This window comes from Brassica napus, chromosome A6 (genome assembly GCF_020379485.1).
Source record: "Brassica napus cultivar Da-Ae chromosome A6, Da-Ae, whole genome shotgun sequence".
NCBI classification, from domain to species: domain Eukaryota; kingdom Viridiplantae; phylum Streptophyta; class Magnoliopsida; order Brassicales; family Brassicaceae; genus Brassica; species Brassica napus.
This window is the reverse complement of record NC_063439.1, coordinates 23,975,341-23,999,497: the sequence shown is the minus strand read 5'-3', so window position 1 is coordinate 23,999,497 and position 24,157 is coordinate 23,975,341. Positions and strand designations below refer to the sequence as shown.

The window sequence follows — 24,157 nt, the reverse complement described above, 5'->3', positions numbered from 1 at the left end:
GAGTTTGGTTGCGTAATGGGATAATGAATGAGATTTAAATATTACCATAAATAGTATGTCCTATATATGTTTTTATCATTTTTTCAAAAAGAATTACTTTGTTTGTCTTGGCAGTTGGCACACTCAATGTTGGCACACTCAATAACTACTTATCACAGTATCACTATTGTTAGTTCTGCAATCTGTTAGAAATGCATCTTATACCATTGAATCAAAGGGATTAATGTTCATAATTTAATTTGGGAAAACTGAAAAGAAAAATGTATCAAAAGCTTTATGCCTTTTTTTACGCCCATGTCTCTCCCGTGTGGCGACGGTGTGGAGATTTTTCTTGACTGAAAAAAGAGAAAACAGATTTGGTCAATAATAACTTTCTAGACACCATATTATCACAATATTAACTTTTTAGAAATCAGATAATAATCCATTATTCAACAAATTGCAACCCCAGTTTGTCATAATTTTAAGCAATTGGTTGGAACGCTATCAGTGCTTGATATGTTTTACCTTAATCAATACAATTATGGATATAAGAAATGAGTATATGTAATATACATATATAGATTAATGTGACATGATCTAGGTGCATATTTACTAAACTTTTATGTTAGAAACTTTGTTATTGCTTCACCCAATTGCAGAAAATGGGCTCCACACCCAAACCTTTGCTCTCATTTACTCTATAAAACCATCTCCTCTCTTCACACACCAAAAACTCCATCAAAATTCCACTATCTTTTTTCTGTTTCACCTACCTTTCTGCTCAAGAAGAAAAAAAACCCTAACTTTTTGCCCAAGTTAACTCCAAAATGCAGCCGCAAACCGATGTTTTCAGCCTCCAGAACTACCTAAACTCCTCGATCCCATCTCCATATCCTTCCCATTTCCAGATATCATCGCCATTTCCAATCAACGGTCAAAACCCTAACTCCTTCTACGGATTTCAAAATGCTACAAACAATCCACAATCCATGAGCCTAAGCAGCAACAACTCGACATCAGACGAAGCCGAAGAGCAGCAGACGGACAAGAACATAATCAACGAGCGGAAGCAAAGAAGGATGATATCAAACAGAGAATCCGCAAGGAGATCGCGTATGAGGAAGCAGCGACACCTTGACGAGCTTTGGTCTCAGGTGATGTGGTTGAGGATCGAGAATCATCAGTTGCTTGATAAGCTTAACAATCTCTCTGAATCGCACGAGAAAGTTCTTCAAGAGAATGCTCAGCTTAAAGAGGAAACATCTGAGCTTAAGCAAGTCATCAGTGATATGCAAATTCAAAGCCCTTTCTCTTGCTTCAGAGACGATATAATCCCCATTGAATAGTGCATTTTTACCCCATGTACCACGGTTCATATATGTATTAATATTATGTGTGTATATCCGGAGATCTTTTTTGTTTACCAAAAGTTCCGGGTCTTAGTCCTCATGCCGGGGATGAGAGAAGGTTAATTAGTCCAAAGATTAGCGTTAATGAAGAACAAATATAAGTGGTGTTGGTCAAATCATGGGTCATATTGGTGATGGGGACACTGTAAGGTGGTGTGGGTTTTGTTTTTTATTACAACGATTTCCAAATTTCCAACTACTAACCAACACATACACACACTTATATATTACCATATATTATATTTAATCTGACATCAAGTACATGATAATCTTTTGGAGAAACCAAAAAAAATAACAGAGGATGGTTTGTGGATCATGATGATTTCTTTTGTGAAACTTTCTAAATTTGATTATATTAGGCAACGACCACGAACAAGCTTATCTGTAACAGTCAGTCTTAGGCCGGCCACAAAGAACATATAAGGTGGTGCATTGACTTAAAGATATTTAAAGTTTTATGAAAAGATTTCTTTCACTAAAAATTGTATTCTCTTGCCTCCGGGTGCTGATAATCTAACTTAACAGTTTATTTTTTTTTATAAGAAATTAACAGTTTATTTGTTTAGACATTTAAGTGATGCTATTGTTAACATTGTCTATTGGTACTTCATATTTGTACAGAGATACCATATCCAAATTGGAAATTACATCTTGTTGGAATCAGTGAGACCTTTACCTTAATTTTATGAAAATACTGTGCACGTACATTTCATCAAATGCACACTTTTGATATAAACCTGTTACTTTTTTTTGTAACATATAAACCTGTTACTTTTATACATCAAAATCTACAAGAAACGGCTATAAAACGGATTTACAAGATTAGCCAAGAACCAAAAACCATTTTCATATGGTACAAACTACAAAGTAAACCCAAACCTATCATGCTATCTTTTTTTGACACAGACAGATAGACAAAGAAACAATCTTACGTACGAAATCCTCTTACGAAATGTGGTCAACAAAACAAGCAAACTTTTATTTTTGTTTTCTTTCTATTTTTTCGTGTCATGAGATTCCTTGCCATAACCTTACTAGCCAAGAAACTTATAATCGCATAAAACCTGTCCTTTAATATATAATTTTCATTTAGAAAAAATCAATCACTCATTCAACTTTTTTCGTCAATCTTCACGCAGAATACAATGTCAGTGGAATACTCAAAGAGACAATAAAAAAGATGTAGTCACCTTTAACTTCTTTTTCTTTATTTTCATTCATGCGTATATATCTTATGTTCATATAATCTCTTGATCAAAACCAATCTTTAGTAATACCGAAGTATTTAAACCAAGCAAAACCTCAGCCTTCCACATCGTAGTCTACTCGAATCCACTCATATAAACAACTCTAGAGTACGGAGCTAACCCATAGAGAAGGGCAACTTTTTTCTACACGAAATCGCCCAACAAAGTTGGAAAAAGAAATAAAGAAAAGACACATAAAGCTTAAAATATCATGTTCATCTAATATTTAGTGACGACATCAACCAGCAATTAAATCATGTCCGTTTTAATTCTTTTTACTCGTAGTTAGTTAATTTTGTTACAGAAACCTGTCGTTGATCCAGTCATTACGAAACAGAAACATTTGATCGATTTTGCTGGTGGCTAGCTACAAGAAAAAAAAGGGGAAAATATATCACTAATCGTTCTGCAAGTCATTGTCCTCAGGAAGTGTGAAACTAAATCCTTAGTCTCAGTATATAACAGGACTCTGGTCCTAAAACATTTAAGAATCTTTTTTCGTTCCTTTTCATCTTCCAACAACAGTGGAGTTTCTTTTCTCGCTTTTGATTGTTTTATCTTTCACTTTACGTTTTGCTTCAACTTTCAAGAATCATCTCAATCTTTGTCTCTTTTTTTTTTGAACGACTCTCAATCTTTGTCTCTATCTTTCTATAAATGTGTGTGTCCAAAGTACGAGTGTATCTGAGACCATTCCTTTCTTTCTATTTCGTTTCGTACGACAATTGGTTTTTCTTTCTTTAGATTCTTTTTATAAAATTATACAATAAAGTTTATCTTTTGTTTTTCCGTCATAACATGTGAATGTTAATGAGTACTTTGGAATAGTAAATTAAATTATAGGTAGAAGAATCCTTTTGTTTTTTTAGCTAACTCACCTTAAAGTAAATTGAGGATAATAACGTCGAAAAACAATTATTTATATTGGAGGCCCATGGGCTAATATTTCAAAACTTTGGTTTGTATTTCGGTTTTGGACCTTTGGTTTTGTTTTAACTTCTTTCTTAAAGAAGTAGGCCCATAGGAACTTCCTCGGAAAATGGTTTTGCACTAGTTGTTGTCTATCTAGGTTGTTGTGCACTTGTGGGATCAAATGGATTCCCAACCACCAGAGACTCCGGTTAATGTTTTACCAACAACTTTCATCCACATTTTTTCTCAAATATTACGCTTTGGATTTGTCTTACTTTAAATTCTACCTTTTGTCATAATATCTACCGTACATGGTGTAATTTGTGACTTAGCATAGTTCAGTTCCTCAATTTGGGGTGGAGTAATTTACACATTCTCTAGTTTATATGCGTAGCCCAAAAAACTGTGAACATTCAAACAAAACTAATTATTTTTCTGTGGAATAGTTCCCATGTTGCTGTCATGTGTCTGCGGTGGATCCATTACTCTCTTTACAGCCAACACAAACAAACGAACAAAATATTTTCATCATATATATTTAAGACAATTTGATCAAACACACATAGAAAGCCACAATGTGATCAATAATGGAGAAGTTGTCTCGATGGACACGTTTCATCACACATGCCTTTCTATACCTATTTTCATAATCAGGACTGTTCATAATGCACCACTTTCGTTCATGACAGCATTTCTCAATAGTACTTATTTATAACCGAAATTTTCAAAGACTAACCATACATTTAAATATTCATCTTATCCTTCTTTTTCCTTAAATATCATCGCCATGAAAAAACATATGGCGTTCGAAACAGCCGTTCGACGTTACCTAAACATGCATGTGTAAATGTAAATTTAAGCTTTAGTCTGATCAAACTAAACCGTAGATATAATCTAGTTATAATATAAATTTTAGTTTTAGTTTACCAACAACCACCTAAACATGCATGTATTAAAGATTTATCATGAGAGAAATAATAATCTTCATGTTGCATTAGTATTAGAAGTAAAATAATAATAATAATAATCAAGAGACAAGACTGGTATAAGAGAATACAAATATCAACTGAAAAATAGAAATAATCAAACACCCTTTGCGTGAGGTATCAAAAACCCCCAACACAAAATAAGGAAATCGATAATCCAATCCCAATCTACATACAAACAACTTCAAGAAAAGAAAAAAAAAAAGAAAAAAAAGAACTTACTTCTTTTTAGAAGATCTACTCTTGTTTTCACCCTTTTTCTTCTCTTTTGTCCTAGATTTATGATTGCCACTATTCTTATCATCATGTTTATAATCATAAACACTATTACTCTTACTATTACTTTCACTTTTCCCGTTTCTTAAAACGAGACCTTCTCTCCGTCTCCCTCTGTTGCTCGTTTGGTGATAACTTGGCCCGGAAGAAGCATCGGAAGCCATTGAATCGTCGCTGTCTTTGTTGCTTTCGTACTCGTTGACATATTTTCTTCCATCTTTTTCGATGCTATGCCCTTCATAATAGACCTCATCAATTACCTCTTCCTCGTCTTCCTCCATTGGCGAAGAAATATACGTGGTCCAACCGGATTCGCTGCTGCTGCATTCTTCTCTCTCCATGGACAACTCAAGAACCCTAGTTTTGAATGAGAGGAGAGAGGAGAGAAAGAGAGAGATAAAACTGTTTGTTCTGTTTAGTCGTAGGTGTTTTGCTTGTAGTTACCATATATATAAATATATATAATTGCATGTGCGTGGAAGAAGACCCATGTTTTTTCCATTAGTTTAATGTGGTAAGGACAGCTTATGTCTAACGTATAAAGTTTAATCCGACAGGATTCGAAGAAGAATAGCTGTTTTTTTATCAAAAAGGGTTTGTCTTTTTACAAGTTATGATTTATGTGTAGTCTTAGTCTTCTCCTAATAATATGAGCATGTTGAATAAATAAATGCTAATTAATATAATTAATGGGTTTCTGTTAGAAAGAGCGAAGTGGTTTAAGTTCACATTGTGGCATGAGGGGAATGTATCTTTACACTAAGTATTCTCTGGAACGAAACCAAACACGCATGCATCTTTGTGGAGATTGGATGTTTGATTCAAATCAAGCCATGTTAGAGAACATGTTAGGATCATGCCGCCTTTTCATTATCCTCCTCTTTTCCTCATCAAATACGTATTATAACAAATTATAGACAAATTTTCAATTAATATTACATTATTTTGTATCATATATGCTCTGAATTGTATAGTGGAAGAAGGGATACATAGAGAAAAGACTAAAAAAAATGTTAGTTTTTTTTTCTTTTCAAAACCCCGTTAGAAAAGTTGAAAATATGTCATTTGAATATCTGTTCTGATTTGTTGCTTAAAAAAAGAAAGAATATGTTCTGATATTAAAACACACATACTTTTAATTTATAATATTTAAGGAAAATTGTTTTAAAATTTATTTTTTTTAATTAGATTTCATCATGACCCGATCTAAAATTTCAGGGACTACAAACATTTCTTAAGAATTTTTATACAAATAAAATCATAGTTTTTGGAACCTATATCTATCTATAACCTTCAAAAAATTTAGGGGTCAAGGTCAATATTTCATAAGTTTAGATCCGGTAATGAATTGTATTTTCCCTTAGCTGTTTTTTTCTTAAGAAAAAATCAAAGTTAGATTTATAGTTGTACATCTCAATTAATATAAGTAATGCTCATCATACATAATTTTTTAAAGCATGTGGTTTTAAGAACCGCATATGATTCTATCCTAAAATTGTTTCTTTGTGTTTATGAAATGTATTTAAGCAACTTTCTTCCGTTGGTTTAAAATGAATGTTTCATGGCGAATGCCGAGTGTACAGGACGGGCGGTCTCCAAAACTGTCGCAGAAGGTTCTTTTAGTTTTTAGAATGCCTAAGAGAGAGAGAAATAGGTACTCTCAACATGACTACTAGATGAGCTGAAGTCGAAACCTTAAAATGTAAAATATTATTACATTCTCTCTCTCTCTAAGGAAAAGATCTTAGCTCATCTTGAGACATTGGTTCTTTTAAATGGTTTAAATGAAGATGTAGTTGATTTTTCAACTGATGGAGGGGTTACATCTGAAGCTAAAGGAAAGCTAGATATACAGTAATCTTTACAACGAATTAATAAGAAAAAACGGTAACCGCTTATTTTCAAATATTGTTATCTTCTCTGTTAAAAGAGAAGTACCATTTTTATCTACTACAAAATAGTCATACTAGAAGTTTAGGTCCATATATTCAAATATTTTTTTATTGTTTACATTAGTTTATTTAATGTATAACATTTCTAAATAATTATAAGGATATTAATAACAAATTCATTTTAACTATAAATTTAAATTTTAGTTTAGGAATAACAAAATCTGTTGAGAAAAAATCTAACAAAATCTTTTTAAAAATTTAAATATTCTTTTCATTAATGCACTGATTATTTTCGCAATTAATAGTATAATATTATTATAAATTAATTTTAATTAAATTTTTATTATAAACAAAATAATGAATTTTTTTGCTAATTTTATAAATTTTGTAAGTATATTCTACATTATATTAAAATAGAAGTAATTAATGAATTACATATTAAAATTGTGTTTTTTTGCAAACATATTAAAATTATGTTGAATTGGTAAACCATTATATTTTGAAAAAATACTTTCATTAATATAAATAAATAAAATATCATTCACTGTTTAAAGTGACTAAAATATCATTCACCTTTTAAAATGATTAATATTCATAAGTTATGTAATAATTTTCACAAAAAATAAAATTGTTAACATATGTTAAATTTTAATATTTAGAACTATGTATCATCTATTTAGTTATTTTTAAAATGACAGCAATATATTATCATAAATTATTATATTTAAAATAATATAAAATTTTATATTTATAAATGAAATGTTATCCGCACGGGTGTGCGGGTTATAGTAGTAGGTAATCTAAAACTAGATCTTTGGGCAACATGACTTGAATATTGGGCCATCTAAAGTTCTATAACCGGAAGAAGTTGAGATCGTACGTCTCAAGTAACCGTAACTGACACCAATAAGGCCCAGGAACTATAAGCTAGCCCATCAGTAATTGGATTCTTTTACATCAGTAATTGGATTAAACTAGTAAAAAAATTAGAGACAAAAAGTACAGTAGGTGCGAATAAGAAATAGTAACAGGAGGAAAGCAAGTAAAGTAGTAAGCGAGTGGATAAGCAAAAAAGAACGCACACAAAACCATCTCTTCTATTAAAAGAGGACACTGGAGTAAACGGTTCTTTTTAAGACAAGCATGAATTAAATATAATAATAGCAATAATAATACAAGATGTTAAATTAAGCACATTCTTCGAACATGAAACATGTAACTAACTAATTTACTTCCATAACATATAGTATCAAGTTTGTTGCTAATCACCCAAATTGGATAAACTCTCAGTTTTAAAAATATACTAGAGCTTGACCCGCGCACCCGCGCAGGTGTTATTTTTTTTATAAGTAAATATTTATTTGTATAAGTGATAATATATATTTTAAAATTTATTTTTTAATATGAAATTTCTAAACACAATAATTTTATAGTTTATATTGAGTAGTTTTATTTTATCATGTAAACCCTTAGTTATATCATCCATTTATTTAGAATATGACCTATAAAGTCATACAAATGTATTTTTATTTTTTATGGATCAAAATTTTATGATTATATATAATAAAATTGTTGTATAAACTGGTTTTATGGATCAAAATTTTATGATTATGTATAATAAAATTGTTGTATACTATTTATTATGTATATGTGGAATTAGTAAAATAATTACCATATAATGTATGTAATTACAAAATGTATATATGGAATTAATTATTTTCAAACACACATATGTATAATAAAAAAAAGGAAAAGACAAAAAATATTAAAAGTTAGGTTTATTAATTATTGTTGCCATGATTTTTTAGTTAGAATTTAATTTTGGAAATACATTAATTGAAGAGAAAAGATAAAAATCCTATTATCCTAAAAGATAGGTTAATTAATAACTTCAATGGCATACCATTGTAAATATAGTGGAAAACTAAGGGATAATCTAATTTTGTACTCCTCTTTTAATAGATTAGATGACTAACAAAAATTGCAATTAAGTCGCCTTAAAAAAATTGTAATAAATCCACTAAAAATTGATCACCCTCAAAATTGCGGGAAAAAATAAGATATTGTTGTTTTATATCCCCTAGAAATTATTTAACAAGTAATTTGCTTATATGTCATCACCACAATCATTCTATCAAAAAAATAATGACATGATTCACTTAAATGATGACATGGATCATACATAATTATGATATGGCTTAACATATTTATTACACAAAATTTAAATATAAAATATTAAGTATATATAGTTATTACCATAATTAAAAGATTAAGTATATAATTATTACCATAACTAAAAGATATAAAAAAATAATTTTAATCCAAGATGGAATTAACAATAAACTTACACTTTGAACAAGTTAATAAAAAGGCAACTAATTTATTTATTATTTTCTAGTATTTTATAAAAAATTAAATGTTTATAAAGAAAATTTATCCAAGTTTGGTAAAATTATAAGAAAATATTTCATTCTTAAATTTATATCTCATAATTAAATTGTTCTATTTACTGTAAATAAAACAAGTGCTTTTATATTTTAGCATTTATAATATTCTGAATTCTGCAAATAAACTTTTCTGCAAACTTATATGTGTTTTACATTTCCAAAGGTTAATCTATCTTGACAAAAAAATTTCGCTAAAATTTCCAAATCAAGCTTTTTGACAAAATCACAAAATCGAATTTTTCTGCAAAAATCACAAATTTTAATTTTTCCACCACAATAGCAAAATGGAATTTTCGATTTTTATGTGGGACTGACCTAGTCAGCACGATTAATTTGTGTCTGGTGATTCCTTCATACGTGATGATGCAAAGATGTCTTTTGTGAGTGTTTGCAGACACTCTCGCACTGATTAATCCTACTTGCAATCAGATACATGTGGCGGAGCTATTTTAATTGGGCTAAATAGTAGAAAAAGTGACATGCACTTCTAAATTATCACCTTCAATTGGTGGTTGACAACAACGTGAAATTGTAGTCGTCATTACTTTATATTTATCCTACTATATAAAAGGGACTAAATTCAAGGCTTTTGGGACTATCCACCTCAGCTAAAATATTCTCATCAATAAAGAATTAGAAATAAATGTCATTTAGAAGATAATTAACTAACATATGACTTTTAATATTTCTAGAAATTTCAAATTTGTAACTGCTAATTTATTAACACAATCATATATCTATATTGAATTATGTTCTATTTTTAATCGTTAGACTTCAAGGGTAAATAAAATATTAATTTATAATATATATAGTTTATAACTTTATATGGTAGTTATAAATAAAGAGAAAATAACCGGGGAGGGTGAAAAATCTCATGTAAAATTATGTAATTAAAATGGTAAAATGGTGAGTATGATGAGGTGAATCTAAGAAAATTTGTTGTACAAATTATGGTGTTTTCTTCGTCCACTAAAATGATTTAAAATAAAATATATATTCACATAAATAAGTCAATATTTATTGTTTTTTTTTTTTGGTAAGATGTTAAGATTATCATTTTCTGAAAGGTTACACTGTTGTTTTTAAACAACTTATTACAGCAATGAAACAAAAACAACCACCAATAACTCAAGGTAAAAAAAGCCTTAAAGAGGTCTTATACAAGAAATATTAAAAAGAAGTAGAGAAGAGCAGAAAGAAGAACTTGCCGGGTAAGAGAGGAGACGGTCACGTATCATACGGTCGAGAGAGGCAAGGATGACTGATGAAGGTGAAGAAACAGCTGTGAACACACGAGCATTACGCTTTTTCCACAGCAGGTAGATGGCTGACTGAAAGTAGAGCTTGATGACTGGAGTAGCATGCGCATTTGCGTTGACGCGAGGTTGATTGATCCAGGCTGCAACATAATGTATATCAGCCGGAGGAGAAATCCAAACTTCAGCAGCAAAAGGCTCCAAATATCAAGCGAGAGAAAGAGCACTTAAAGAAGAGATGATGGTGAGTCTCTATTTCCATATTACAAAGGACACACGTTCCTGAGACATTTAACCCCCAACGCCTCAAGCGATCTTTGGTTGGCAGTCTTCTCCGCAAAGCCAGCCATGATATAAACGCATTACGTGGAATATGTTACTTGAACCAAATAGTCTTGTGCCAATATTTGTTGTTGATAGTGTTTATATTCTTTTATGACATTAGTATCCATATTTTTTAGTAAACTGATCCAAAGAGATTAGTTTGTGGAGCTAACCAAACGAGGATTATAGTGTTTACTTTGGAAAAAGTAATAGGTTGAATGATAAATGGCGTGCGTGCTTTTTCACATGGAAATCTGCACATATATTAAAATTGTAAGATTTGAATCATGGAGAAATATAGTGTATATGACTGAAGTTGGTCCATTCCGAAACTAAAGATGGCTAAAATTCTTCTTTGTCAAAATGCATAGATGTAAATCTTATATGAATAGAGTTTTCCATTGCTTATAGCAGTGTAATAAACTCCGTGTGTAAAGGAGAATAAATGTTGTATAAGTGAAAACAGAAATTATGATTTTTTTTCTTGTGCCTATAGGCTCTTCGCAATTTGAAGAAGAAAAAACATATTGTGTCAAAATCTTTGACTCAGTCAAATTTTATCCAGTTGTTTATAAAACTGTTGTTATCAATTTTTCAGTGTTGATTTAAAAGCCCAAAAAACCCATTTATACTGACTTTTTGATATTTTTTTTCTGTGATTTGAATTTAAAAAGAGATAAAACTTTCGATAAGTTATGTAAACTCAGAACAAGTATTTAGCTTTAGAAAGCATTTACATGTTTCAAACTTATAATATATACATATTTAATGTTTAAAATTATGCATATAAAACTAGTGTAAAATGTGCCTGAATATGTTTCTCTTCTTTAATCTGTTAATTGTACTATATATAACATTATTTTAAAATTTCAAAAAGTTTATGTCACATACAAAAAACCATCAATAAAAAATATAATTACAACAAAAAAATAAAAAAATTATAAACATATAAATTTAAATTAAGAAAAACTAACATTGGAAAAACAAGAAGTTAATGTAAAAGAAAAAAACCGACAAATAATATTATAAATAAAATAAATTTATAAGACACAATCCGCGCGAATCGCGGAAAAAATCTCTAGTTCTTATAATAACAGAAATATAGGATGTGTGTTTCACTTCACCTATTACGTTTCTTTTGGTTAAATGTTGTGATTAGGTTTATTAGCGAGTATAGTTAATGGGATGACGACATCGAGATGACATTTGAACAGTAAAAACTACAGTGATAGTTAACAAAGGAGAAAGGAATATCTGAAGGCACAAGGAATCTTCTTCCTCCATTTTGAACTTTAAAATAAAAATAAAAAACAATTTCGTAGTGTGATCAAATGCATCCCCGTAAGCAAATACATAAAATAATAAGGAATTTCGTACAAATGTTCCTCTATAAATTCTTCACTACGCTAAACTACAACTTTCATAAATACACTACAGCACAAGGGAAAATCAAAGGGTAGTAAAAGAAATGAGGGCGACACCAAAAGCAGAAATTTGGAAGTCACCAGTACCATATCTCTTTGGTGGTTTGTCTTTGGTTCTTTTGCTTATAGCTCTAGCGTTATTCTCATTGGTCTGCATACACAAAAAGTCTCATTCTTCTTCTTCTAACAATACCTATCCTGTCGAGGAAGAAGAAGACGCCGGAGACAACGAAGCTAAGACAGTTATGGGAGAATACTTACCTAAGATCGTCGTGATTTTGGCCGGAGACGATCAACCTACTTGTTTGGCCGTTCCGGTGATTCCTACACTGTCTTCCATTTATCCTTGTAAATGTGGCAATGTTACTGTCGTCTTTCAACCTAACCATTAACATATTTTCTCTTTTGCCAAACAAAAAGTAAATCTCAACTTTTGTAGTAATAATCGGCTGTTTTGTAAGAGTCGACTATTTGGTGGATTTTAATTAGTACTCCATAATTTAAGTTTGTCTAATGCTTTTATGTATTGAGTTTAATCTTGAAAGTATATCTATATATATTGGAAAATGCAAATAATTTATACGTGCCAATTTTCTTTTATGAATATTTTAGTCCTTGATTCCTCGTACAGTTCATCAGAAACACTGCTCAACAATAAACGATACTGGCTAGCAACGTTAGAAGCTACTAGGTTACATATCATGGTTTATTGGTATCAGGTAAAGAATTACATAGTAAATAACATTAGTAATGATAAAGACATGCTTGAAACTTTGATGTGGGATGTTGTTATACAAGATCATAAGAAAATATAAACGATGCATCTTATAACTTTCACATTGACGCCGCGGTTTGAAAACGCAATAAATGGACGGTCCAAAATGGAAATTAATACTTTTGCACTTCTGTGGCTCTCACGTTGTCGCCATTCTTTTCTTCTGTGCACTTTAATTATGCTGTTATGCATATAGTTTTCAATATTTAATTATGTGCTATTGTTGTTTTTTTTTTCTTTTGAATAAAACCCCCAAATTGATGACTTTTAGAAGTTGTTTTTTCACCTCAGCGCATGTTGTATTTGTTGAAATTAGAGCCACGTCAATTAGATAAGCAGAAGTGTTGTGATGACTATGGTGAATGAAAGCGTCCCAACAACATCAATAGAAAACATTAGTATAGACCAAACAATGCTTGTTAGTGACGATATCCATTACATCAGCTTTAGCAACACCACACCAGCAACACTTTTTTAGGTGCAACTTCAGTGTTGCAACATCAGCAACAACAACTGGAACCACTTGCAACATAATTTGTTGTGACCGAACTTTACAAAAGATACCAAGATTCCAGGAGTACTTACATCCACCCAAGAAACATATACTCTGAGAGGTTGATTGTTTGTGGTTTTTGGATTAGTTTTTGGTTTTTGTTTTTCCAAAAACCATTTTGCATCTAATCAAGATTTTAAAATAATAGATTCATTAAAATATAGGGAAACTAGTTTTTGCAAATAACTGATTTCTTAACATAAAAACCAAAAGCCATCTTTTCATATTTTTTTCATCTTACGTTAGTTTACAATTTTTTTAATTTTTTTTAATTATGTTTATGCTTTAATGTAACAAAACAATAAAAAATGATAATCACTATGAACAAATAAAGTTTATTAAGATTCATTTGCTTACTATTGGTACTATTTATTAAAATCCATGATATATATATATTTTTTAGTATTTTTTTATTGTTTAAAGAAATAAACTTCTATTTAAAAAAAAAAAATATCAGACCAAAAAATCATTAATTAAATTTTGAAAAAACTAAAAGATCATAAAATTTAAATTTAAGAATTTAAAATAGATATATAATTTTATATGGTTTCCCAAACTTAAAAAAATACATTTAAATTTTATTTAATATGTTTAAATTATCTAACTATTAATATTTTGTAATTAATATTTGAATTATAGAATATTTTTAAAATATAGCTATTGTTTACTTTTAATTATGTATTGACATTTTTGAACTGTAATTATGTATTTTCATATATATATATATGAATTGTGGTTCATCTATTTAGTTTGTAATATTTTATCTTTTAAAATAAATTTATTCAATAAATAAATGTATTTTAAGTAATATTTTGTATTATTTGTAGTTTTCATAGTAATAAAATATTTGTTCTAATTTTTATTGCAATTTCAAACATAAAGAATCAATAAATATAGTAAAATTATAAAGCAAAGTATATATAACTTATGTTTAAACACAGAATTAAATTTTAAATTTTATGTTTAAACATAAAATTATATTTGTTTTTGCTGTTTTTTTAAATAAGCTTATATGTGTTTTGGTAATGATATTATATGTATTATTTCCAGAATAAATACTTTACTATTGATAATATTTTCATTTCATTATTTTGTAAACAAAAACCAAAAACCAAAAACTAAAAACCAAAATCTAAAATTACCAATCATGTTTTTCAAAAAACTAAAATCTGCTGCAAAATCAAAAACCAAAAACCAAAATCTAAAATCCAAAAACCAAAAACTGAAAACCAAAAACCAAAATCCAAAAACTGAAAACAAAAAAACAATCATCACCTCAATCATAAGCTTTACTTCACCCATTGAAAAGATCTAACCATGGGTTATTTTATTAGTTATAGTTCGAGTTTGCCTAAACCTGAAACTATCCACTAATACCAACATGCGAGTAACAGCGACTTGGAATGTTTTAAATGTAACCTAAATAGAACTGATGAATTTTAGAAACAGCTAAAGTGGCGACATGAATTCCAAGAGCAACAAACATGATATATTAATCTCTCTGTTTTAGGTTATGAAGTTGGATATCGGCCACATCGACCAATCAATTATATCTATTTCCAATTTTCCATCAACCATCTTGTCGACCAAGATTATGGGCCGTATCAGGATATCTCTGGAACCAAAAAGTCGTAACTCGGGGTTCTACTTATTTTTCCGCTAGCACCCGCAAACGCAAAATTTTTCGATCAGTATCAGCAAATAACAGTTATTGGCATTTTGCAACAGTCACAAAAAACGCATTAGATCGCTCAAAACTATTCCAAACCTCTTAAATCAAAAGATGGTTCCCGCTAACGTTTGCAGTTGCGGGAGGTCGCATGTGGATAAATAAATCTAAAATATTTTCTAAAAATATTTTAATTTTTTTAATTTAAATTTAAAAATTAAAATATTATATATATATATATATTTAATATAAATAAAAATATATATACACTTTATATTTTAATTTTAATTCATTAACAGTATCATAATTTATTGTATTAAAACTTTAAACAAAAATTATTCACTAAAATTTGTAAACATATATATATATATATACATATATTAAAATATGTACATACATAAACAAAATAAATCATTCTTTTAAAAGTTCTAATATAAATCTTCCAAAAAAATCTTATTAAAATTATAACTTTCATTAAACTATAAAAAAGCAATATTGCTATTAATTATAATTTATCATAATATTATGTTTTTGATATTTTATAATGTATTAATATTGATAATTTATTATTAAACTGTTGCAATATCTCATAATCGACTAGTCATAAAGATCATGCAAACGCACCAATTTCTAACAGTTATATTCATCGTACAAATCTCTTATTAACAACAGAAACTACAATCATCCACATCTCCAAACTTGCGATAACCGCAACCGTTGCGTTTCAGTTAATCAAACCCTAAATCAGAACAAAACTGAAAACCGAATAGGTACTCAAATTTTCATAATATAGTTTATACACTAACAAATATTAATTTTAATTAGTTTTACAATAATAAAATAAATGTAAAATATTATTGATAAACTGGAATACCCGAAAAAATGAATCACCAGAATAATTTTTATCTAAAGTATTTAAAATTATCTGAATTGTCTAACCTTTTATCCGAAAACCTAAAAATCTAATATTTAATCCGAAATCTGTTTTTTTTAACCCTAGTTAACCGGAAAAAATTGGAACCAAACCGGAACTGAACGGGATCCAAAGTTACTTTGAATATTAGTCAATTTTCAATTTTATTATCCAAACTGAATCAAAAGCAGAAATAACCAAATCGAATGTCGAGGGCTACTTAGTGCCATTCCTTAAAATTAATAACATCTTCTCCCCTACAAGTTGTGGCCTCTTATTATTAGCTTAACCATCTTTAGAGCAGCTCCTACTGTGAATGATAAATGGCGTTCTCATCATTAAAAATATAAATAAAATAATAAAACATGAGAAAGAAGCATGAAAAATTCTTGTATAAGACATTTGTAGAACTTGGTTAGATACTAAGCTAAAAAATCAATACATTATAGTACTAATATATTAAGAAATGACCGAATCAAGAGTAAATAAAAAAGGTAATTCCATTATTATTGATAAGGAAGGGTGAATATACATTGGTGAATAATAATTGAAATAATTAAATACATAGTTTTGTGACCCAAAAAAATTTATATATAGTCCGTTACGACAAAGCCACATGAAATGTTCATCCCTACTCCATTTTTAAAAATAGTTTTTTCTTATAATCTACATATATATATATAGAACAAATTTATTGATCTACATTTCCCAATTCCATTCAGTGGCTCCACACATAAGGACTTATACTCTTCTCTTCACGCAATTCCAGCGATTAGTCTCCTCTTAAGTTCCATCCTCATGAGTTGACGATCATTGGCACCCGTGGCCATCATTCCCCGGTTCTCATAAGCACGTCGGAGAAGATACGGTATAGCGGTTTCAACCGGTCCATATGGCATGTATTTGCTTACATTGAAACCGGCTCTCTTTAAACCGAAGGACAATGCATCTGACATACCGTATAGCTGCGCAAACTCAATCTTCCCGTTCTTTTTATCGATGTTGAGCTCACTAGCTTTTTTTGATGCAAGTCCCCCTAAAATTTAGAACATTTCTCCAATTAGTAAATCTATATATTTCACTAGAAAAACAACGATAATAGCTAGCGTTTAAATTGTGATTCAATGTCTTACCCGAATCAGCGTTATGTGTTGCAAGAACAACACCAAATCCTGATCCATTGGAGGCTTTCTCCATCAAGAAGGTCATGCAGTCATTGTAGCAAGCGTGCGTATTCTGAATTGTATCATGGATTGGTGACTTGTGTCCCAAGGAATCTGCTAGTCTAGCTTCGCTAGACATATATGCGCCTCTCACCAACTTAAAACCCATAGGAACACCTTCTTTCTCGGCTTCTTGTACGGCCAAGTGCAACCTCTCACCAGCATCTCTCAAGTAGGCTTGAATGGTGTTGTAAACGATGGGTCTGTCTTTGTCCGTGTTGAATATGATAGCTGATGAATAAGCCATGTAATCGATCGCCGGTTGAAGGATTGTGTCTTCAGCATCGACCAACAAAGGTACATTGGACTCTTGGCATTTCCGACAAATTTCTTGGATCCTTACGTGAGCTGCTTCGAGCTCCCGTTCTTCTTCGGCGGTCAACGGTTCCGGTTCTGAGTTTGTGTGGTAGAGAGGACTTGAATCGGAGAAAACCGGGAAAGATCTGAGCTTCCACGAGAGTTTGAAATTTTGACTTTTGTATTCCCATCGAAGCAAATCGCTCACTCGTTTTAGAAGACTGATGGGACATATCGCGGTTAGCTTCACGACCACTGAGCTAAACTGTTAGGACAAAAGAGAAAAATAACGGGTTACTATCAAACCAAAGGTAATAAATAAACCGGATCAAACCGAAGTTTTGGTTTAAGGAGAATATTCATAAAGTGTCGGAAAGATCTAGTCCACCTACAAGCTCAGAGTTCCAACTAGGACCTCGTCATAAATCTAGTCAGATAGTGACGTATTGTTTTTATTTTATTTTTTCATTTAATCAGAACTATTTTGAAAATAAATAATTAGACGCCAAGTCATTTTCATAAGAGAAAAAAGCAAGTTGGCTGTGTACTTGCTACTTATCAAAGGTTCAATAACGCGTAAGAGTAGTATAATCAACATATTAATTATTTTCTTATATGAATAGATATTAATGTGCACGTTCATAATAATCTATGCAAGTGCATTTTGCCAGGGTACGGAGATTTGGTTGTCTAACCAAGTTGCCCTACTCTGATGATCATCCCTCATTGTTTAATAAAAATAGTTATGAAATAATTAATTTTAAAGATATGTTCTTTGTAGATTTTTCTTTTTGTATGTTATACGATTTTAATAATGTGAAATAATTTTGAAAAGGGGAAAACAGAGGAATCTGAATAGGAACAGAGAAGTAAGACACAAGAGGTAACTGGAGTTAAGATTTGCTTACGTGAGATGTAGGTAAGGATTTTGCTGCTTCGATGGTTCGAAGGAAGTGTTGCATGTTCTCATCACAAGTGGCAGCGTCATCGGCATGTTCCACGCCGTACACAAGCATACCTTTAAGACCCGAAGCTTCGTAAACGCTCCTCACGCGTTCCGCAGCCGCGGCGGCGTCTTCACCGGCGCAGAAGTGGTCATAAAACGTACTTTTCACAAGGCCAAGGACCATACCACGTGTCAAGGCGGTGTCCATGAGTTTAGAGCTCATGATCCACGATCCAACATCCACCATGGGACCTATCGCGGCCGCATGCAGCACGGCGGTGGAGCGGAGGAGAGCGGATGTGGGCATAGAGGAGAAGAGACGGGCTTGGTCGGAGAGATCGATGTCATGGTGAGCTTCATTGGGTTTTGGGTGGTGGAGAGGTGGCTCTGGTTCTTGTTGTCCGAATGAGAGAATATCCGGGACGGCGGCTGTTGAAGCCGTTACGGTGGGTGGACCCACCGGTTTTAAAGCGGAGAAACGGTAAGGACGCCGGATAAAGTTAGTTCGGAGGAGACGGGTTGCCATAAAATTCAAAGATTTTCCTTTTGAAACAAAAAAAGAAATTGTTTTTATTCTCTTTTGATGTTTCTTAGGCTTTTCGGATTTATCGCTCTTTTCTCCTCTCTTCTTTTTTGTTCTCTCAACGCTTTGATGTGTGTTTTATTTTGTTACTGCAAACATATATTTATAGAAGAACATAAAACCGTACACGTTTTAGGTGTTTGATATATATAGAGGCCGATGTGTACAATTCTTAATTGGATTGGGATAAAATTAATCATCTAAAATTACAATGGGATCTTTATAAAGAAAGTCGATGTTTTTTAGAATTTCCTTATGACTAATTTGAAGATTTTACTTTCATTTTAACTCAAAAATATATTCTACCATGCATTAGGAGGAATCTTTTTTTTTTTTTTGACAACCATTAGGAGGAATCTTAAACTACCAAAATTTTAATTAGTTTCTAAATTAAGTTTTGGTATGGTATCGCACCATTATGGTTATGTTATGTGGTACATGATGTGTCATCTACTCATCTTGACAAAAGAATAGGAACTTATAAAGTTTTCTGCATTATGGTACGATTTAATGATTTCTTAATTTTAAATACATATATATATATATATAGTTGTTTTTCAATCACAATGAGGTTTAGTGGAGAATCTAGAAAAACTACCATATATAATTAATTTTTAATTATGTCTTCTGCGTTACTGATGCTTTCCCAAACAGTGAAACAAACAGGAACTATGTTTTTGCTTACTCTTTGATTGAACTTTTGACATCATAATTTTAATATATGTAATGTAGTTATCAACTACTAGTAGTGGATATTATTATTTTCTATACATAAAAGAGTATACGAGGAACGGAAATCAAAATTAAATTTGAACACAACTTTGAAATCTCGAAGCTACGCTATTTATTTTGGTCCACAAAATTAGATGATTGCGCCGTAATTTTCTGAGTGAACATATATTTGTTTTGTATTGAAATAATAATTACGGACGACACAGACAGCAAGGTCCTGACTATGAATGAGTCATCGGATAATATTTAATTGATACATTGTGATAAACTTTAATATTTCTAAATTGAAAAAGGAGTTTTCTAAATTAAATGAGTTGTTTCTAGAGAGACAGTGGAGGAAGATATGAAAGATGAGTGGATGGTGAATCGGATGCAACATGAGCCATGAGGACCTAGACTTGTTCTTTGAATCTTTGACTTTTCTAAATCGGAATCTTTGGAATCTTAATGATCACTAATTTGAATTAATCAGCAAAGTTTCTCTCCTTAATAAAAGTAAATAGTTAAAAATAGATGGGAAAATTGTTTTTTTAGAGCAAAAAAAAGGTAACTATGTCCTTTTATACTAATCTATACTACTTTATGTCCCATTAGACTAATTTTTTTTTAAAATGGCAGTAATGCCCTTAAATTGTAGTTTTTATTCTTTTTTTGTTTTTTTATATTTTTTTGTTCCTTTTTCGTTTTTTTATTTTTTTTTAAAAAAAATCGATTTTTTTTTCAAAATATAAAAGTGAATATTCTCAAATATTTTGTTTCCATATTTTTAGGAACTGATTTCTTATCCGTAGAATACAATTAATATGTAGAAATCGGTTTCTACAGTTTTTTAGAATTATAGTAATGTTTAGATTTTGATTTCTACATGTTTTAGATTTATAGTAAATCTGTAGAAGTCAGTTTCTACGTGTTTTAGATTTATATTAATGTGTAGATTTTGATTTCTAAAGATTTTAGAACGATAGGTTAAGCGCGGAATGTGTATTCTAAATATTTTTAGAATACTCCTATTTACGTAGATCACGTATTCTAAACATTGTAGATTCAATGAAAAAAGTGGATTTCGTTTTCTACTTCGTAGAATGTCATTTCTACTTTATTTAGAACATAATATGAAATTTATAATTTTAACTTTTTTATAACTGGAAAAAATATCACTAAGTTCATATATGTATTTTATCAAAAGTTACTATTTTTCCAAATTGTTTTTGTTTGTAAAACTATTTATTAAATTTATTTTCAAAAATATTAAAGGGTGTTATAGGAAAATATGACACAAAATATAGATTAGTCTAAAGGGACATAATTACCATTTTTTTGCTCTAAAAAAACAGTTTTCCCAAAATAGATTTGAAGTAAAATGGTTTACTTCAGCACAATCTCGATTTCGATTCATCCATGTTTTCCTTCTATTTATACAAATATACAGTAAATGTAAATTTTATTATTTTATTTGTACAAACGCCACTACTAAAATTTTATTTTTAAATAATATATTTATTTATATAAAAGTTCTCTTAGTCCAGTGGTTTAACTAATGATTCATTAATACTTTTACATCAAGAAGTCTAGGGTTCAAACTCCAAAAAACGCAAATTATGCAGATTATTGAGAAAAAATGGTTACAAGAGGTCTTCAACATGGTGCATAGTGTATCATCGAACATGGATCTCATAGGGCGGCTTGGAGTGATGCAGTCAGACGTGCATTCTCATATGATGGTAGAATTGTCGGCTATAAAATCGTTTATGTAATATTTATCACTGTTGTAATAGCATAATTAATCACTCGTTAAAAAAATAATATATTTATAGCACAATTTTAACAAGTATGATAAATAATTAATAACAAGTTAATATAACATTATGTTATTTATCTGAATTACAGGAAACATACAACTTTTGTTTACAGTTTTTTTTTCTTCTTTCATAGCACTTGTTTGTTCTTCTAATATATCCATAATTTTAATTTCTCACCAAATAATTAAATAGAAAAATTTATCAAATAAGATTTTACAAAAGCTAGTGAAGTAGCACTTAAGTACGATAATTCTACTTCCTAAATGATAACTTAATTTAAACTAAATTTTCAAACCACTTGACGCAATAGTGAAGACGAACCAACCAAAGCTAGAGATAAGATACCACTGGAAGTATAAAATTTGAATAGTTTTGTACCTTTTAAAAACTACAATAGAGAATCTTTGACAGAAGCAGATCTTTACAAAAACAATAGGAAACAAAAAGCAATAGAGTGGTACCCACTTTGGCCCCCCCAAAATGGCAGTGCTACCAAGTTTACGGCTCATGTATTGTGTAATTTGAGCCGTTAGATTGAGGAAAGGGAGAAGGTGAGAGGGTCACGTGAGGAAGTAAAGAGGTTAGGTGAGCATTGGACACGATAGCTGCCCAGCTGTAGCCGCCATTCATTGGTCCAGCCCAACCTTCCATGCAATTTCGTTTAGTTTTTTTTTGTTTCCCAAAAACAATAATGAAAATTAAGTTAATCCGTAGTCCTTTTACTAGTAATTTGTTAAGTGAATCTTTTGTTCAAACTGTATCAGTAAAGTGTAAACGAACTTGATGGTGTTGATTTCAAGAATTAAAACTACTCCTATAGTTTGATGTGTAAATCAGACTGCATTATTGTTATCTTCAGATACCTTTATTCAAAACATATAACTAATCAATTTGGAAAAATCAAATCAGATCAAAATAATTGATATAAAGGTTAAAGTATAAATTTATATCTACAATTCATATCCAAATATGAACCAAACTACTATAAATTTCTTTGAAATAAGGATTTATTTTATAAGAATCCAAATCTACACAAATTAAAATCGAACTATATATATATATATATATATTCTTCTTTACGAATAAACTTATGAAAATATTTTTACACGTTTATCAAACTATTGATATACATGATCAATTCGACAATTTTTAATGAGCAAATGCTAATAAGATAGACCTCCAGCATTTGTCCGTCTCATGGACCTATATGGTACTAAAAAGTTCACGATTTCGTGTTGTGCGTCTTTTTCAGTGAATCATCACTATTTTTCTCCTTGCTTTACCTCGTCCGTCAATAGAGAGTTGAAAACGGTCTAAGAAACAAAATGTATACTATATAGCAAATATGTGACTATCTATATAAACACGAACCATATTAAAAAGAAAACAATAAGATAAATGGAGAGCTGCGAGCGCATACATTTAACAGCTAGGTATCATAATTTTTCTTGGACAGCTATCTCTTTACGGAGTAGTATTTTACAATTGTAGTCTTATACATGTTTGTGTTCAAAAAAAAAAAAAAGAAGTCTTATACATTTTTCTGTTGTGTAGTATCTTTCGGGGTCACTAGGGACCTAGTGTGAATATATGCAGTACTTTTTACTTTAATAGGGGGATAGTGAATGCAACAAGTTGAGTCCTTTCGAAACCCACATGCCGAAGGTTTTTAGAATAATGAAAAAGACTGCCCATGAGCTGCCAAATTAATTTAATCGTGATGAGTCAACAATGAGTAGATGCCAACAATGTTGGAAACTTCGCAAATTATTAAACTATATAGCTGTACAACATTTATATATATGCATTCCCCATATCATTTCATTATATTTAGAGCTGTATATCAACTTCACAAATGTATATGTATTACTATTATATGGACGTAGTTAGAATATACTTCTGTGTATAAGAAAAATATTCAATAAGACGCGTAAAATAGTATGAGTAATGCATGATCAGTTTGACTATTTATAACTCTAAGCCAATAAAGTAATTAAAAGTCAAATAGGTTATATACTAAATGAATTAAATGATGAATATGATAAAATATCTAGACGTGTTTACAGAGAGGCTATTGTTTGAAACACCAAGAATAATAATGGTATTCGGTCTTTCACCTAGAAACTTTGGTAAAACTATTTGGTCTTGAGATGCAGCTAACTATTGCAACATCAGAATTCAAACAAACCCGTGGAAAAAAGCTACTCCCGACAAAGGAAGTGTTAGTTAGGTAAAGTAATATACTTTCACTTTGCACGTTGATGGTTAACAACTTATTTGTTCGACTGAATAAAAACGAAGATATCACAACATCAATATCTTGTAACAAGCAAACCTGGAATTTTTTTTTATCTTTATAAACATAGAAAAAGTGCCAACCAATTATTTTGAAATATATAAACATATTTGTATAGGTCATAGGTCAACAATTGTTTAGTGGAGAATGAGTGGTGCAACTTGAGCACTTCATACATATACACATCTGCAATTTTTTTCTCCCACAATGAGGATA

The 24,157-nt window shown here is 30.4% G+C and overlaps 4 protein-coding genes across 4 annotated transcripts; 2 read left to right on the top strand and 2 right to left on the bottom strand.

The window, feature by feature from the left end:
* The first annotated feature begins 564 nt into the window (after positions 1-564).
* LOC106409266 (basic leucine zipper 43) lies at positions 565-1,590 on the top strand. Its single transcript, XM_048735311.1, has one exon. The coding sequence runs from the start codon at positions 810-812 to the stop codon at positions 1,326-1,328; it is 519 nt and encodes a 172-aa protein (XP_048591268.1). The 5' UTR covers positions 565-809; the 3' UTR covers positions 1,329-1,590.
* Positions 1,591-4,550: 2,960 nt separating this feature from the next.
* On the bottom strand, positions 4,551-6,765 carry LOC106409932 (protein SOB FIVE-LIKE 3-like). The gene has a single exon (XM_013850470.3). The coding sequence runs from the start codon at positions 5,151-5,153 to the stop codon at positions 4,755-4,757; it is 399 nt and encodes a 132-aa protein (XP_013705924.2). The 5' UTR covers positions 5,154-6,765; the 3' UTR covers positions 4,551-4,754.
* Positions 6,766-11,722: 4,957 nt separating this feature from the next.
* On the top strand, positions 11,723-12,731 carry LOC106409942 (protein GLUTAMINE DUMPER 6-like). The gene has a single exon (XM_013850479.3). The coding sequence runs from the start codon at positions 12,200-12,202 to the stop codon at positions 12,545-12,547; it is 348 nt and encodes a 115-aa protein (XP_013705933.2). The 5' UTR covers positions 11,723-12,199; the 3' UTR covers positions 12,548-12,731.
* A 4,089-nt stretch (positions 12,732-16,820) lies between these two features.
* On the bottom strand, positions 16,821-19,057 carry LOC106411198 (proline dehydrogenase 1, mitochondrial). Its single transcript, NM_001316146.1, is given in 3 exon segments — positions 16,821-17,101; positions 17,199-17,850; positions 18,494-19,057. Coding segments are annotated over 3 exon segments (1,497 nt in total).
* Positions 19,058-24,157: the final 5,100 nt, after the last annotated feature.

What these genes read in the sequence shown, in the direction of transcription:
- LOC106409266 (XM_048735311.1), top strand. Translation starts at nt 810, where the DNA reads ATGCAGCCGCAAACCGATGTTTTCAGCCTCCAGAACTACCTAAACTCC.
- LOC106409932 (XM_013850470.3), bottom strand. Translation starts at nt 5,153, where the DNA reads ATGGAGAGAGAAGAATGCAGCAGCAGCGAATCCGGTTGGACCACGTAT.
- LOC106409942 (XM_013850479.3), top strand. Translation starts at nt 12,200, where the DNA reads ATGAGGGCGACACCAAAAGCAGAAATTTGGAAGTCACCAGTACCATAT.